Source organism: Cygnus olor, chromosome 27, assembly GCF_009769625.2.
Source record: "Cygnus olor isolate bCygOlo1 chromosome 27, bCygOlo1.pri.v2, whole genome shotgun sequence".
Taxonomy (NCBI): Eukaryota; Metazoa; Chordata; class Aves; order Anseriformes; family Anatidae; genus Cygnus; species Cygnus olor.
Genome location: NC_049195.1, coordinates 1,967,575 through 1,982,474, shown reverse-complemented (window position 1 = coordinate 1,982,474; position 14,900 = coordinate 1,967,575). Strand labels below are relative to the sequence as shown.

Genomic DNA, 14,900 nt, shown 5'->3' with positions numbered 1-14,900 from the left:
TTTATCCCCGAGCGGTGCCTCCACCTTGATTCACTGCCAGCTCCTTTCCCCCTTCCCACCTCGTCGTGTGCGCTGCGCAGATGTTTGACTCTGATGCCTGCTTACTTTCTCCAGAGCCTTACTGCAGCAGCTGGTCCCCTGAGACAGCTTCGCTTCCCCTGGCTCTCCCTTCTGTTACAGGCAGAAGGATGGCTCGCTGCTCTCCTGCAGGAACGCTACAGTCCTCCAGCTCCCACGTTAACCACAAAAGCCTTGCAAAAGGAAAGATCTTCTCCCCTTTTCTGTCTCTTTCTTTTCACCCAAGCCCCAGCCTCTTCCCAACGAGCACCACGCCAAATCTGGCTGCTCTGCGAACACCGCACCGATAACATCCACCCACGCGGCAGGGCCCAGGACAACGCTTTCAGCAGATTTCGGTGGCTTCACACCAAGTAAAATTGAATCCAGGCTGAAATTAACACCAGTTTACTTCCGTAAAACAAAAGCTTTGGGGCACTTGGCAAGGAATAGGAGGAGAAATAGTGTAGTGCTGTCTACGTAGTATAGCAAGACAAGAGGTATTTCACCTCCCTGTGTGAGGCCCAGTCAGAAAGGCCTTCAAACCGTGGTATGCCAGCAATAACATCTGTTGATAGGATAATTTTTTTCCCTTCCCCAAGAGAATACCAACTAAGATGCAGAGAAGGAATGTTGATTTAAGTAGCTCGGCAAAAAAAAACCCTTCTGTTCTTCTGAATTAATGGCTTCTGGATAAATGGAACTTCTCCACCAGGTTAAGTTAAATTTAAGCCATGTTCCAAAAATATAAAATTTCTTCAATTTCATTAACATTGAAAAGGAGTCTATCAGAGATGCATTTTCATGACATACAGTTCTCAGGCACTATATTTTATATGGATGTAATTATTCCAGCTATTCATCACGGAACTACAAAAATCCAACCTTCAAAAAGTATCATAACGCAAGATTCACTGAATCCAGCTGATATTAAATATCAACAGGGCTCCATTATCAGTTTTTGTATCTGAACACAGTAATATCAGCTATTACTCTTTAATATTAAAGTTGTATCTTTGCAAGAGAATTACTTCCCTTGGCAACAATGGTAAATGTTAACTACCTTGAATATTTCAGTCACATATACATTATGTATAAGATTGTGATCTGCTAAACAATAATGGAGAAAAACAGAAAGCGACAAAAAGATTTGCTTTGTGAAAGATTTCTTTCTGTTCTCAGAGAAAAAGCACATGCTATACAAGAGAAAAATATTTGGAATAACGTGTCAAGTCTTTTTTCCACTGGGACGCAGAAATCCGATTTAGTATTTCTGAAAGAACAGAGTTGTGCATAGCAAAACAAAGCATTAAAATAAAATGGTTAATGTTATTTGTATGACAGTAATGTCTAAAGACTCCAAGCAACACCGTGGTGAATTATGTAAGGCACTGTGCATGCAAACCAAAAGAGGTCCTTGTCTTTCTGGTGGATTTGAATTGTAAACTCTTGACAGCACAGATAAAGCACAGAGCAGAAACAGTTGGCGTACACAGATCAAAGCAGAGCAAGAAGAGAACCCAGGTTTTCCCAGCTCTTGTTTAAAGCCCTATCCAAAGGTTACACTGCCTCGATCCAGTTGCTTTCAAGCAACATACTGATGTACTATTCCCACATCCAGGATCATGCGAGTCCACAGGGTTCTGCAAAGCTGAACCAGACAACCTGAAGCCTCCAACTCTGTTGCGGACACCTGTGACAAGACCTCACTTTGAAAATGGATGCAAATTATAAATCTCATCGCTTTCCCAGAAAGCAATGTAAACCCGCATTAGGATCAGGTTTAAATTACTGTTTACATTGATAACTAAATTGAAAATTACATTGCTTGCATGCATTACACAGGCTAATTCCACATCCCGATTTGCAAATATTTACAAAGCTCTAACTCAGTCATTAAACTAGATACTTACAGATCATTTGGAAACCACCAGTTTATGTCAACTTCATTTTTCAGGGAGTGAAATGAGGCATTAATGGGTAGCAAAGCAGCTGAAACTTCCCATCATTTCTTGTTCAGATGCACAAGGCAGGAAGGTGGTTATTGACAGCAAGGCTCAACAGTCTCAACTGTGGTGCCAGCGATGGCAGGTTATGCTGTTGCTGTTTTCTGCTCTCCTTCCCATTCCTGACCATTTTGCCACCCAATCGATCCATTTGTAGCCAAGTTTACCACTTGGCCATCCTAACGGGTATATTGAGGCAACAAAATGAGAAGCAAGGGGGCTACTATAATCAATCCTGCCACCAAGAAGCTGTCACCCTATGCCCAAACATGTGAGCCCTTACCTGTCTTTATTAGCTTGCATACTGCATGTATACTACTGTATGCTGGTCTAATTCAAGCAAGATACTACTTTTGAAATTGGCAGGTCTGTCTTCATGATCATGACGCCAGAAGGAAGCAATTTAAAGCACCAACAATGCTGCAGAAGAGCCCACAAATATGTTGCTTTTAGGTATGCCATATCTTTTCCCTCCTGGAGAAGGATTAGATGTCCTCGCTCACCACAAGTAGTGCTTGACTTTTACACACTCCATCTAATTTCACCAAGAGCACTCATACTATTCAGCACCAGTATCTGCACTGCAATCTAAAACTTGATAGCTATCATGTAAAACTTTTAAGAATATAGATATACTTCAATGTAGATTATAGATAGTCACAGACAGTAACACTTGCTTGTCTATAAACTGATTTTATAAAAGCTATATACACCTATTATGGATTGAGATGTTAAAAGGGCTCTTGAAACCCAAAAGATCAGGGGGTCTTTCACAGGATTGTAGAACTGAACAGATTATTGAATAACAATCACCATTAGCCACTCCTTCTAACATAACCTCTATTTTTTTAGATGCAAAAGCACCTATAATCATTGTAATTTGGTACCAAAAAATAAATCGTTCTACTCATGTCACCAAAGGCTGCGCCACCCCGCAGGCTAAACTTTTACTAGTTGTCTTTAATTGAATCACTGTAGGGTTTAAAAACTCACCTTTGTACAAGCCATTTAAACACTTTCCCTAATTTTTGGCCACCTTTTGATAGTAGGGCATGAAGTTAGAGACTGGCAAGCCACACACACTACTCTGCCTGCACACACTAGTACTCCCATGGTGTCTACCTGAGTTCTCTTTTTCTACTTGTACAAGAAAGGAACACTTTTGTTCTGAAACAAAAATAACAATGCAAGTAGGAGACAGACTGCACAAGGACACCCACCCAAACAGTAATTCCTAAGCATCTGGGGAAACACACAGCCCTTGACACAGACATTTATAGGAAACCAGCATCCCTAGTTTGAGTAAGGACAACACAAGCAAACAGTTGAGACTTCTGTTGCATGAAGAGGGCAATGCATTTCATTACCCATCACTTCATTGACATTTTTCCGAGAAATGTTTAAAGGTCTCTGTAAACTCATTTCTGAGGATAAAGACATGAATTTAGGCTCCTCCAAGAACGGTCAGCATAAAAACTTACCACACTGTAAAAGCCAATATTGAAAAATCATTTCAAAAGAGAACCCAAGCCATTTGATGGGCACAACAGAAATAGCACAGAAAAGAACTGTTGACATTTCCTTAGGATTCATGCAGAGCTAAACTTGCAATAGCTATTGATTTTTTGTTTTCTTCACAAGTACATATACATTATTTAATACCACTGAATAGTTTGTAAACCAACTTTCTTGTGCTTTTGAAATATTGATGCCTCTCAGAAGGTTGAAACCTCTACTGTAAATCCCAATTCCATGTAAAAATCTAAAATAGTGCACCTTAATCTGAACAAAAGCAAAAACTAAGTATTTTTTCATAATTGTCAGGATACCCTTTATGGTTTTTAAAAGCCAGTGTTCAACTGCACTCCACTTCTCCCTACAAATTTCTTTTTCTTTTCCTTGTTCAAAAAGGACTTGTTCCGAAACTCCTTTCTTGCAAGTTCAAAAGTTTTCACAGTAGGCCAGCAGCCTTTTTAATTTAGCAACATCCCTCCTACTACAGCCAAAAAATCAATTGCTTCAAAGAACAGACCAAGAAAACTCCACATAAACAAGTATCAAATAATCTTCATAGATAAGTGGTCAGCTTACCCTGCAAAGACTAAAAGCCTTTCTTCCGTTCACACATCCTAACAGGACCACAGATAATTTTGTTGGAAGGAATTCAATGACATTTTTGTTATTTACACTAAAACAACCCCTAATACTTCAACATAAATATTCATAGCCACCGTGCCAGTCTTCCTTCCTCCCAGCTGAACACCAAATCATTATTCAGTTGAGATTCACAAGGGACACAACAAATAAAGATCAGAGAGCCAGGTTGAGGAGCTCACAAGCTCTCCAGGGGGTTCACTGTGCAGTCAGGCTCAGGAGCCCCCAAGCAGCAGGCTCAGTGCTTGAATGTAAGCATTTGAATGTAAAGACAATCTCTGCCCACTGATACTACAGATCAGCATTTCTCAAGTCTTTTCTACATGTGGTTCGAGAATGGGACAAAGTGGTAAGTCTTGCTCAGCTTCTACCAGATATTCAGCAGCTCTTCTCTTTGTCTTTTTTCTCTATGCAGCATCCACTCCTGCTATTTAAACACTCTGATAGCCCAGGATCAGACAGGTAGGCAGCAACAAATTTACATTAGCATGCACTGGGTTTTGTCACACCTGCAGAAACGGTAGGACTGGGTGCAGTCCTGTTAGTCCTAGCAGCATAAGTCACCTTGATTTCCAGCTTCCACATCCTTCAGAAAACTGTCTCAATGTTTAAAACATACTAAAATTCTGTGCTCTGCTAACACAAACGAGAGAGAAAAGCTTTTGATGTTTTCCATGTGTGCTTTCCACAGGGATTTAACTCAGGCAGGCAGCTACCTATGGGCAAGCCGAGGCGCAGAGCACTGAAAGGCAGAACTCAGAGGAAAATGGTTATGTACCTTTACTTACTCAGAGGGTTCTCAGGAACTTGAGGGATTCGGTCTTCAGGAGAAGAAAAACAGGGGACAAGATGAACCAGTTTACCAAACAGCACTCATCAGGGTTGCTTTCTACCTCTTCGATGTTACTCCATCCTGCACAGATACCAGTAAATTGGGGTAGTTGGGGCACTGGAAAGACAGGATCAAAGTTCAAGGCCCACTGCCTTGCTCCCTGTGGAATCGCTCCCACCTCGTTTTAGGCCACTCCCTGTAGCAGGATTTCGCTCACCTGACCATGCATTTAACCCTCCAGGCCATGCCCGTGCAGGGCACAGCAAGCTCTGCTTTGCCAGCTCTGAACACAGATGAGGTGAAGCACCACAGATGGTCCTGGGCTGAAATCTCACATCCCTCCTTTGACTTTACTCCCCTAACACAAGGCAGAGGCCCTGCCAAGAGGGAGCTGATGCGACGTTTCTTCTAGGGCACCAGCAGGGCACTGCTGTTAGGCCTCACCCAGCTTTCCTCTCCGTAAGAGATGCACTAAGCTGATGTGTGCCATGCCTGGCCTGTGCTTAGGTTTTCATATACTTATTAAGCTGTCTAGGGTGATACAGATTGAAGGTTACTGTGTGTAGTGAGTCTGAACACAGGTCTCTAAACTGCACAACTGAAACCTCAGCAGAACTTCATACAAGCTATATTCTGTGCAGCTTTAACAAACGTCCCTTTCTTATCATGCATCATCAATTAATTTACTCTGGACTTCCAGACATCACAGCACAGCCTTCTACTAGTACATCTACATCTCTATTGACCTGTCTTAACCATCTGTCATTTGCATTATTTATCAAACTGACACCACGCACAGTGCTCCACCAAAAATATACGGAAAAACAGCCAGGAAAAACTTGCCCAGATGAACTTAGCATCTAAAAGATATAAGGCGCGACACGAGAGGAAAACCAAGTGTGCCACAGAACATCTTTCAAAAGGCACTGGACAAGACAGAAATTCACTGCCTTTCAATCGATACGCCTAACTGTATTACACTGATAATCTAAGACCTGAAGAGAGGTCAGCGATGCTCACAACGAAGGGATGGCTCCCAGTGGCGATTCCTGCAGCTTTACCAGTTACTGCATCCAGGTTTTGTTCTCGTTTCCTTGCCTACAATACCTGACCCTTCTCGGGCTTACTGTCCAGGGCTATCAGTCAACATTTTCTTTTGATGGTTACTGCCAGCAGGAGTCTAGTAATGCACACCAATCTCACATGTGCCTCGCCTGTTGCCATCCCCACTTCACCCAGATTCCTAAAGGTTGTTTTTAGCAGTTAGACAGCTAAGGAAGTCCAAGCACAATAAGCTGTAATGCATTTAGATAGCCCCATTTGGCTTAAAGGCACTTTTACCTCTCTACAGAGCTGCTCTCCAGAAGTCTATTTTCAAAGGGAAAGTCAGAGCAAAACAAAGCCACACAAAACCTATCTGAAATTTCCACAGATCACAATTAGGATGCTTCTGCTCAGAGCCATTTTGTTGTGCTGCAATTCCTCGCCAAAAACGTTATTGAACGTGAATAAAACATATAAATTAACTGCTACCAAGAGATATTAAAATATCTATTTATGTAGCTACATACTTCAGTATCTTCTCATTGATAGCAGTTAATCAATACGTTTTATTCTATCTATTCTATCTTCACTACAACATTAACACTTATCTAAATGTTTCTCCCAACTCAAAGAGGTAATCCATCCAAGAAGCTAATTCTACACTTATTTAAGAACAACTTCATAGAGCTTACGGCTGACTTATCTGCATAGACAAGCACATAGGTAGATAGGGATGCACACTTCAAAAACGCTCTAAGTTATTTTACTTTCTGCAACTCTAAAACCAACTACGTTTTTAAACTCTGTGCATTTAAGCAAACTGACTGCATGCTGATCTACTGGACCAGACTGAGTTTCAAGCACTACTTCAAAACTTATTTGCATGGATAAATACAAACTGCTACACACTTGCATCTCAACAGGTGCGACTTCAGTTCTTTAAAGACTAAAAATTCCTTATTTTGGCATATTTTAAGAGTTATGTGCTCCAGGTACTTACTTGTAGGTGTGTGGAAGTAGACTCATTGCTGGGATCTGCTCTTCCAAAGCCCCACAAAGCAACAGCACCAAACTGCAGAAGCCCAAACCTCTGCACAGAGCCAAGAGCTTGTGACCACCTCCAGGTGAAGCAATTCAACCATCAGAGCTAAGCTGCGTCTCTTCCCCAGCTATGCCTTGTCTACCAGCTGCTGTAAATGTGTTTTTAAATAATGTGAAAACTCTTTGCTAGGCAACAGACAAGCTGCAGACTTTGTTTCTTTTAAATGCACTAATAATCCATTATTTTTACAGAACTGTTTCTTTCTTAGGTGCTCTGGAAAGTACAAGACAGGCTTAAATACAGACCACGTTTTTCAGAAGCCTTAACACCTCTTTTATTTTAACCTTTGTTTTTTTTTTTTTTTTTGCCCCAAGTGTTTTCAGGTCTTCTGAGTCATTTAATGCTTTATTGAGAGAGCAGAGGCGGGGACAAAGAAGTCATCGTGGCTGCTAGGACCTTGTAGCGAAATGAGAATCTCAGTTCCTATTACAATTCCTATTGTTTCTTTTCTGGGTGAAGGAAAACAGAAAACTATAAATCTCTAAGGTCTCAAACTCCAGCCAAAAAAATGCCTCATTGCAACAAAGTCCCTAGGAAGCCAGTCCGTATGGAAACAGAGACTTACAACAAAAGGATGGCAAAAAGAGAAAGATGTCCTGTATGTGAAAGTGGAGAATGTGAGAGATTCAACCAGCCCAGAAAAAAGATTATGGCGAGGCAAGACTGGTCACTGCTGTAAGCAGGCCACTAAACTTATGATAACTGTTGATGAAGGTGCTCACCCTGAGTTTCCTGCCTCAGCATCTCCAGCTGATTCCACTTGCTGTTGGTTCTCAAACCTTTGACAACAGATTTTCAACAGTGATGCACAGAACAGGGACAGATTTGTTTGTTCTTGAAGTACGCCAACACCAAGCAGGTCTAGAAGATAATCTGAGCCACGCTTCGAGCCCCTTGCTAGTTGGGCTACTGAGAAAGTGAACTGCGTATCATTCCCAAAGCACTTGCAGATAAACTGTAAAGTAATTAATATCAGAATTATTGATGCACAGCAAATATTTTGTGAAGAATTTATCTGAAACTCTGTCACCACTTTACACTTTACTGCATTGATTTATAAATCATTGAACAAACAGTGGCATGTCCAATAAATATTTTATAAATGTTTGCCAACAATTTATCTTACATAATATGATATAAATACACTGCAAATACTGAGCATGCTATTTATAAATTACAACCTGCATATCATTAGCTACGGTTTAGAGAACCCGTTCATTCTTTTGCCTAATAAAAGGAACTTAAAAAGGAATTTAGTCCCACAGTTGGGGTGCTGCAATATGAAACACAAATCTCTCACGTGTAGGCTCCTCTACCTAAGTTTAAGAGGAAAAAAGCTCCCTGACATTGCTCAGGGTGTTTCAGGGATGGCACTGCTTTCTTTTTAACACAATACTAGCTACTGAAATTCCTATTTCCAATGCTTCTTACAGCCCATACTCTATTTGTGTACTCTTTTGTACATCTGTACCCATCTGCTTTTCCTGGTGTGATCCCCAGAGAAAAAGTTCTTTGGACAAGGACTTTTTTTTCTGTTCTTTATAGCAGCCAGGATTACAGACCTTGCATCCAGCACTGGGTCACGTGCAGGGTAAACACCACTATGAACTCAAACAGGTCACTGAAACCCCAGGAAATTCTCAAGTAAGGTGCCAGGCAGCCAGAAAAGAAAGGCTGTGAGCAACCAGATGTAACTTGGAAGTTACCTGTGTTCACCAGGAGGCTGACCCAGATGACCTCCAGAGGACCTTTCCATCCCAAATTTTCCTACTGCTCTGTGATTTAATTTGCCCAGTCTTCATGCTTTTAATAAAAAATAGTCCATCTCTTTCCCTGAAAATTCAGCCTGAATAAACAAGCAAGTCACAAGATGGTGACATAAAATCTATTTTGTTCTAAACTATTGGGGTATGCTTTTTTTTTTTCTTCCCCAGCAAAACGCTACCACTGCTGCTTATGATAGCTGCCTTCTGTTTCAACTCTAAATCCCAAGAGGACTTTGGAAGAAAATGCTTTCTTTTTCCTGCTTCATCAGCCTATCAAGATCCCCTAGTTCCTGCTGTTCTGAGAACACACTTTTAGCAAATGAGTGTGCTTCAGATCACTGGGGAGTCCGAAGTGCTGATTGAAAGTCACGAGCAACCATAGTTTTTACGTTATCACATTGATTTTGCTTGCCTTTTAAATACGCAAAATATCACTGGGGGGTATCGCTGGCAGGGAAGGAGGAAAGACATGAAGGGATTTTCAGGCTTTATTATTTATTTCTGTTTCAGTTGCACCTGAAGTTGTCATTGAGAACATGGCTGCACTAGTGCAAAATGCCGGGCATGAGAGGCAGGCTCCGCACTGAAAAGCCTTTGATTGAAATGAGACATGCTAACATCTAGGAAGAGGGAAAAAAAAAAAAAAAAGGAAATTGGTATTCTCAAGGTCATGTGGCAAAGCAGTAACAGTCAGCATCGCCTGACCCCACATGGTTAAGGCAGCAGCCCCCCTGGAGCTCCTGCAGCCGCTGATGCTATGAGCTGTCTTAAAAGCCATTGCTTCACCAAGGGCAAGGCCAGTTGTTCTCTCCATAGTGTCCACAGGAATGCAACAGGAATAAGACCTACTACCTGGCCAACTGGCAGCTGATCACCTGCATCTTGCCTCCGTGAGAGGCAGTAACTCCTCACTTACTCAAGGCTGCCTTGCAGATGCACAATGGTTCAGCTACTACTGAGTTTGGAATGACTCTCTTCCTTTTCTGCCCAATTTTGGATACTTCCTAGAGGAAAAAAAAATACAAAAATTACTTAGAGAAGCAAGAATGCATTTAACAGCTTATTTGTACCTACTTCAGAAAGCTTGTCTTACCTGTAGATCAATCATGCAACAAAAATAAGAAATAAACAAGTGTGTAGCTTGCTTGATTTTTAAAGTTGCCTAAATAATTGCCTAGTGCGATTTATCAAGTCACTGAAGCTCATCGTGTCTTTGAAGCGAGCAGATCATGTTCACACCCATCTCTCCAGTTCATTGAAGACCTCCAAAGCACTGAGTTAGCACTGGGGGGCTGCTTGGCTCTGACATTGTGGGAGAGAAACGTGGGATCTGCCTGCCTCAAACGTAGTTTTATTTTTGCCTCACTAGAATGTGTCTTAGCACAGTAATGACAAAGGTGTAATGTATCCCCTGACTCCAGTAATGACTGATATAATTCTCTTCTGTAGACTAATTTACTCTAGCCTGCCTACATATTATTAAAATGCCAGCCACCAGGGCATCAAAGCAAACAATGGGCATTAAGCACCAGTGAAATAACTGCACTAGAAGCAAATGAGGGAACATTTGCTTCTGCAACTCCACCAGTGCCCCCAGACCTTGGTGACAGAAGTGCTGTATTTGTGGCTTTCCTCATTTTGCATTTGTCCTCTCTGTATTTCTATTTTAACTTTTCTACCTGTACGGCGTTAGGGTGGCTGGAGTTTTAAAGAAATGGTTGAGTTATTCTTATTTGTTAATTACACTTGCTACAGTAAGGATAATCAAATCTCATCTTTCCAGTGATGAGCAGAACTCTATGGTGATCAGGAAGAACATTTGCTGCTCTCGTAGGGCACTGGGGAACACCTGGAAATCTGCAGTTTCTGGGGAGCGAGATTAAAACCTCTCCTCTAACAACACCAAACTCCACAAAGTCCGTCTAAGACTTCTTTATTGCTATCATGCTAGGTGGCAGGCATTCCAATGCTTGTGTGTGGGCAATAATATCAGACGGGTCATTTCTTTTTCTAAATTAAAGGCAAGATTCCAGCTTGACCGACCTATGGCCTTATCAACCCCCTTCTCCTCTGTATAGGTTTAAAAAACTGAATTTAAAGGAACCCAATTGCTGGAACCTCCTAAAAAATAATTCCCTTCACTCTAATACTTTAGAAACTCAAACCATCATGATGCTTAAAAATACCTATAAAAGCACTAGATTTCCCACATACAACGTGGCAAATTCCTTCAGGGACTTTTTCCAATGGGCAGTCACGACAAAATTGTGTGTATCAATCTTCAGAACATTTCCAATTCATTATGGGAAACAGCAGCTTATTCAAAAGATTTCTAAATCTCAGGGCAAATATTGCCGGCCTTGGAAATAGTTCCAAACAGCAGATTGCTTTTATAGACTCTTCTTCCTTGGTTGCAACTCCTACCCACAGCATTACCAGCACGGTGTAATTTCAGTGCCCTACTGACATTTGCAAGGCAATTATTAGCAGGAGAGACAGGTAGCAGTCAATTTTTTTCCCAAAGCCTTCCAGAACCTATTATTTGGTCGCACCAGTTGTTGTCTTTTGCAAAGCACAAAGTTCAACAGCTTTGGTCTGAAGGTCAGGCTGATTTTTTTTTTCTACCTTGCCTGGATATTGCACAGCCGTGAGCTCTTGCAGCAAGCCTGCAGCTTTCTTTGGGAGCTCTGCGACTCTCAGCGCTCAGACACAGTGCAGTGACCATAAAGATGCCATCATAAGCAAACATTCGGTAACGAGATCTCTTCAGTAAGACTACTTGGTGCTTGCTAGGAGAGGAATCATTAGGGATACCGCAAAAGATTATTATTTCTTGGGCCTTACCTGGGTATCTGGTGAGCTGTTCCATCCTCCCTTTCAGAGCACAGCCACTTCCCTCCAAACAACTGGATGAAGAGGAGTGAAAAGACCTTTCCTAAGAAGAGTGCAGGCATATTTTTAAGCTGAAGGTGTAATATAATCATGATTCCAGGAACTGACACTTGAAAAACAAAAAACAAATATGAAACTCGTAAAAAAAGACTAGAGTTGAACATGTTACAATTCTGGCTTTTTTCAAACCTAGGTTTTATCAAATTTCTTTGGTTGTAATTGCAGCCACGGTAGACACAATTTCTGTTACATCTTGAGTCCCAGATAGGTTTGTATAGAGCTCTTTTAGTTTGATCACTACAACCACCTAATTAACACTAGTTCAGGTAGCTCGGTACATGCTGCCATGACATCGTGCTTCGATCCAAAGCAACCCACCGCATGAATATTCAGCTCTTTGTGACCTTTAGCACTTAGGTAAGGCATAGCTTTATGCCTCCAACACATTCTTAGAACATGACCTCCTAAATCATCAAGAATACCAAAGAAAGTTGTAGACTTCTTGCCCAAACTGGCATCAGTTTTTAAACAGCAGAAAACATTTACAGGCAGAAAGGCATGAATTCAACCAGAAGCCTGTGCTCGCAGTGATGAACCTTGTAACAAAACCACTACCGTTCTCATCTCCTAGGAGCATGGGAATGCCACTAGGCTTTTGATGCTCACTGAAATGTATTCTACTGCTGATCCAGAGCCCACAGGAATCAATGGGAGAGAGAGCAGATGCTTCTATTTTCAGCTTAATAGGCTGTGGGTCAATGTTTTAAACTCAATTTGAAGAAGCCTAGTGTTTCAAGCGTCTTTTGCCCTGTCTGTAGCAGCGCTAAAGCTGACAGATATCACAATGTCTAATGCAGCTGGTTGTAAACTCATCACCTAGCCTTTCACTCCATTTTCTTTTCATTTCCTGTCTAACACTTAATTCTAAATACATTACCTTCGATGCAGCCAGTTGACTTTGCACGTCCATGTTTCCCTGCAAGCTGCCTAGCATACAGAATGCATACATCCATACATATTCTTCCTTTCCTTTCAGAGAAAAATACATAAGTTTTTCAGGTGAGAAATGCAGAAGACAATATCAAGTTGTGAACGTGATACAAGTATCAGCACTTCCAGAAATTCATGCATCAAACCCTTACCTTGTGGCCAAGTGTATACACCCAATAAAGTACCTGAAACAATCAAGGAATTCTAATGCCCATTGTTGTATTATTCACCCTCCACTTAAAAGCATTAGCTTCTAATGTAGCTTCATCACAGGGTTTGTATCTGAAAAACCTGCCTTCTGATATAAGAAGAAAAAACGTTTAGTAAAACCAGAAGGCTTGTCCCACTCCTTTTTCCCCTCCTGCAGGATCATATACGTGTTTTTTATAAAATCACCTCAAAACCTTTTTTTAGACAGGCCCAATACATTGAGCTTCTTTGGACTCAACTTTTCCAAACCTCAAACAATTCCTTTGGCAGTAAGAAGAGGTGAAACAGGACCGAGCGTTGTTCCCTTAGGCCACTGAGTCACCGTGTCACACAACCAGAGAAATCATTCAAACAGTAGCTTGGCTGTGGTGTCCCAACCACAAAATAATATGTTTATTTTTTTTCCACCACTTTTTTTTTGTTGTTGTCATTTTATTGATAAAAACTACACAAAAACTAACTGATCATAATAATTAATTAAAAAAACAAAAAACAATGTTACACATTCTCCTGTGTTTTAGAAATTGTGTCAGCCAGTGAGTTTCACCAAAACACTCTTGCTTTTAAAGATTTTCCTTCTGATCCATTTCAAGCACATCACTTCCATTTTGGTTCCCAAATGTCCATTAATTTTGCTTACGGCACCGCTGGACTGTAAATATGAGAGTCGATACACCATTTGCATGTTTTCCCCTTTTTTTAGAGCCCGAAAAGTAATTATAGTGTCAACAATGAAGCACAATGAAGATAGTAAAAATCAAAAGCACCCTCCATAGTGTACAGCCTGTCTCTTAAATGTACATGCACCCAAGTTTCTTTGTTTCTGCTGCATCAATTGCCAATGTCCTTTTGGTTCAACATAAGCTTTAATGCCCATGTCTGGTTTGAAATACTAGCGTTTGACCACTAAAAAAAAAAAAAAGAAAGAAAAGAAAAGAAAAAAGAAAATATATATCTTTCGTTTGTTTAAAAAGAACAAAAATATTAAACAGATCTTTGAAGAGTAATAAACACTTAATAAGGAATCATGGCTGACCCATCCCACCCAACCCCTTGCCCTTCCCAGCCCCTTTATTTTTTACCTGTGGTTCTCCTTCCCTGGAACCGTGCAATGTAGAAAAATCAAATATACAAACAAAACTCTTAATCCATCCCTTTATGTAGCTAGAGTGAAATCTATTTTTTTTTAATAAGAACTCGACAATCTCTCTTTAATATTTACATTGAGGAATTTGTTTGAAAGTTTAAAGCAAAGAAAATCCTGAAGTTCTCAGTGTGTACTGCACGACAGCATTTCCACAGTCTGCGGAGTTTGCTTTATCCCCTTCCCTTTGTCTGTGTTGGAACATTTGTAACTGGAATGGTAGATTTTAGCTTCTTGCCCTGGTCTCTTCTGAGATGAAAGGTCCCTCAAAAGAACTCCCCACTCCGCCCCCTGAAGAAGTCGCCTCCGTCATTAGTTTGGTATTCTCTCAATGTAAATGGCTGGAGCAGCCGAACGCGCAATCGTAGCTATGAAGCTGTGGTCTCGACTGAGTTCCAGGTTGGTCGTCTCAGCCTGCTCCCGGGACATGGTGTCGTACCCCTTATTTACATGGAGAGGCTTGTGGGCTTGGCAGTATCCGATCACCGGTTGGTCGTAACTGTAATAGGGTAAAGTCTTCATGTGGTGAGGAACCTGCACGAGAGAAGAGACCGAGAAAGAGAAACGTGTCAGCAGTGCATTTAGCCATGCATTTCTTCAGCTCGTATCGCAGCGCAGCCTCAAACACCCTCGCAGGAAGACAAACCTTTGATACTTCTAGGTTGTATGCAGCACCTGCAGTTCTCTCTTCAACAGGACTACT

The 14,900-nt window shown here is 41.2% G+C and overlaps 1 protein-coding gene and 1 long non-coding RNA gene across 3 annotated transcripts in view; both read right to left on the bottom strand.

Moving 5' to 3' along the window:
* Positions 1–8,542: 8,542 nt before the first annotated feature.
* On the bottom strand, positions 8,543–12,951 carry LOC121060572. The gene is made up of 4 exons (XR_005814877.1): positions 12,791–12,951; positions 11,806–11,896; positions 9,878–9,965; positions 8,543–8,998 (listed from the first exon to the last, which is right to left on the bottom strand). It is a non-coding gene; the product is annotated as an uncharacterized LOC121060572 (long non-coding RNA).
* A 481-nt stretch (positions 12,952–13,432) lies between these two features.
* Positions 13,433–14,900, bottom strand: part of LRRTM4 (leucine rich repeat transmembrane neuronal 4) — a 207,634-nt gene continuing 206,166 nt past the window's right edge. The window contains exons 5-6 of one of the 2 annotated variants that reach the window (XR_005814857.1): positions 14,136–14,731; positions 13,433–13,959 (exon numbers count right to left, since the gene is read on the bottom strand). Coding sequence is in view for 1 of the 2 variants with exons in the window: in XM_040538445.1 (XP_040394379.1) it covers positions 14,510–14,731 (222 nt within the window). In the remaining variant the exon portion in view is untranslated. Of the gene's footprint in view, positions 13,960–14,113; positions 14,732–14,900 lie in introns of those variants that run through there. The other variant, XM_040538445.1, reaches the window with a different exon arrangement.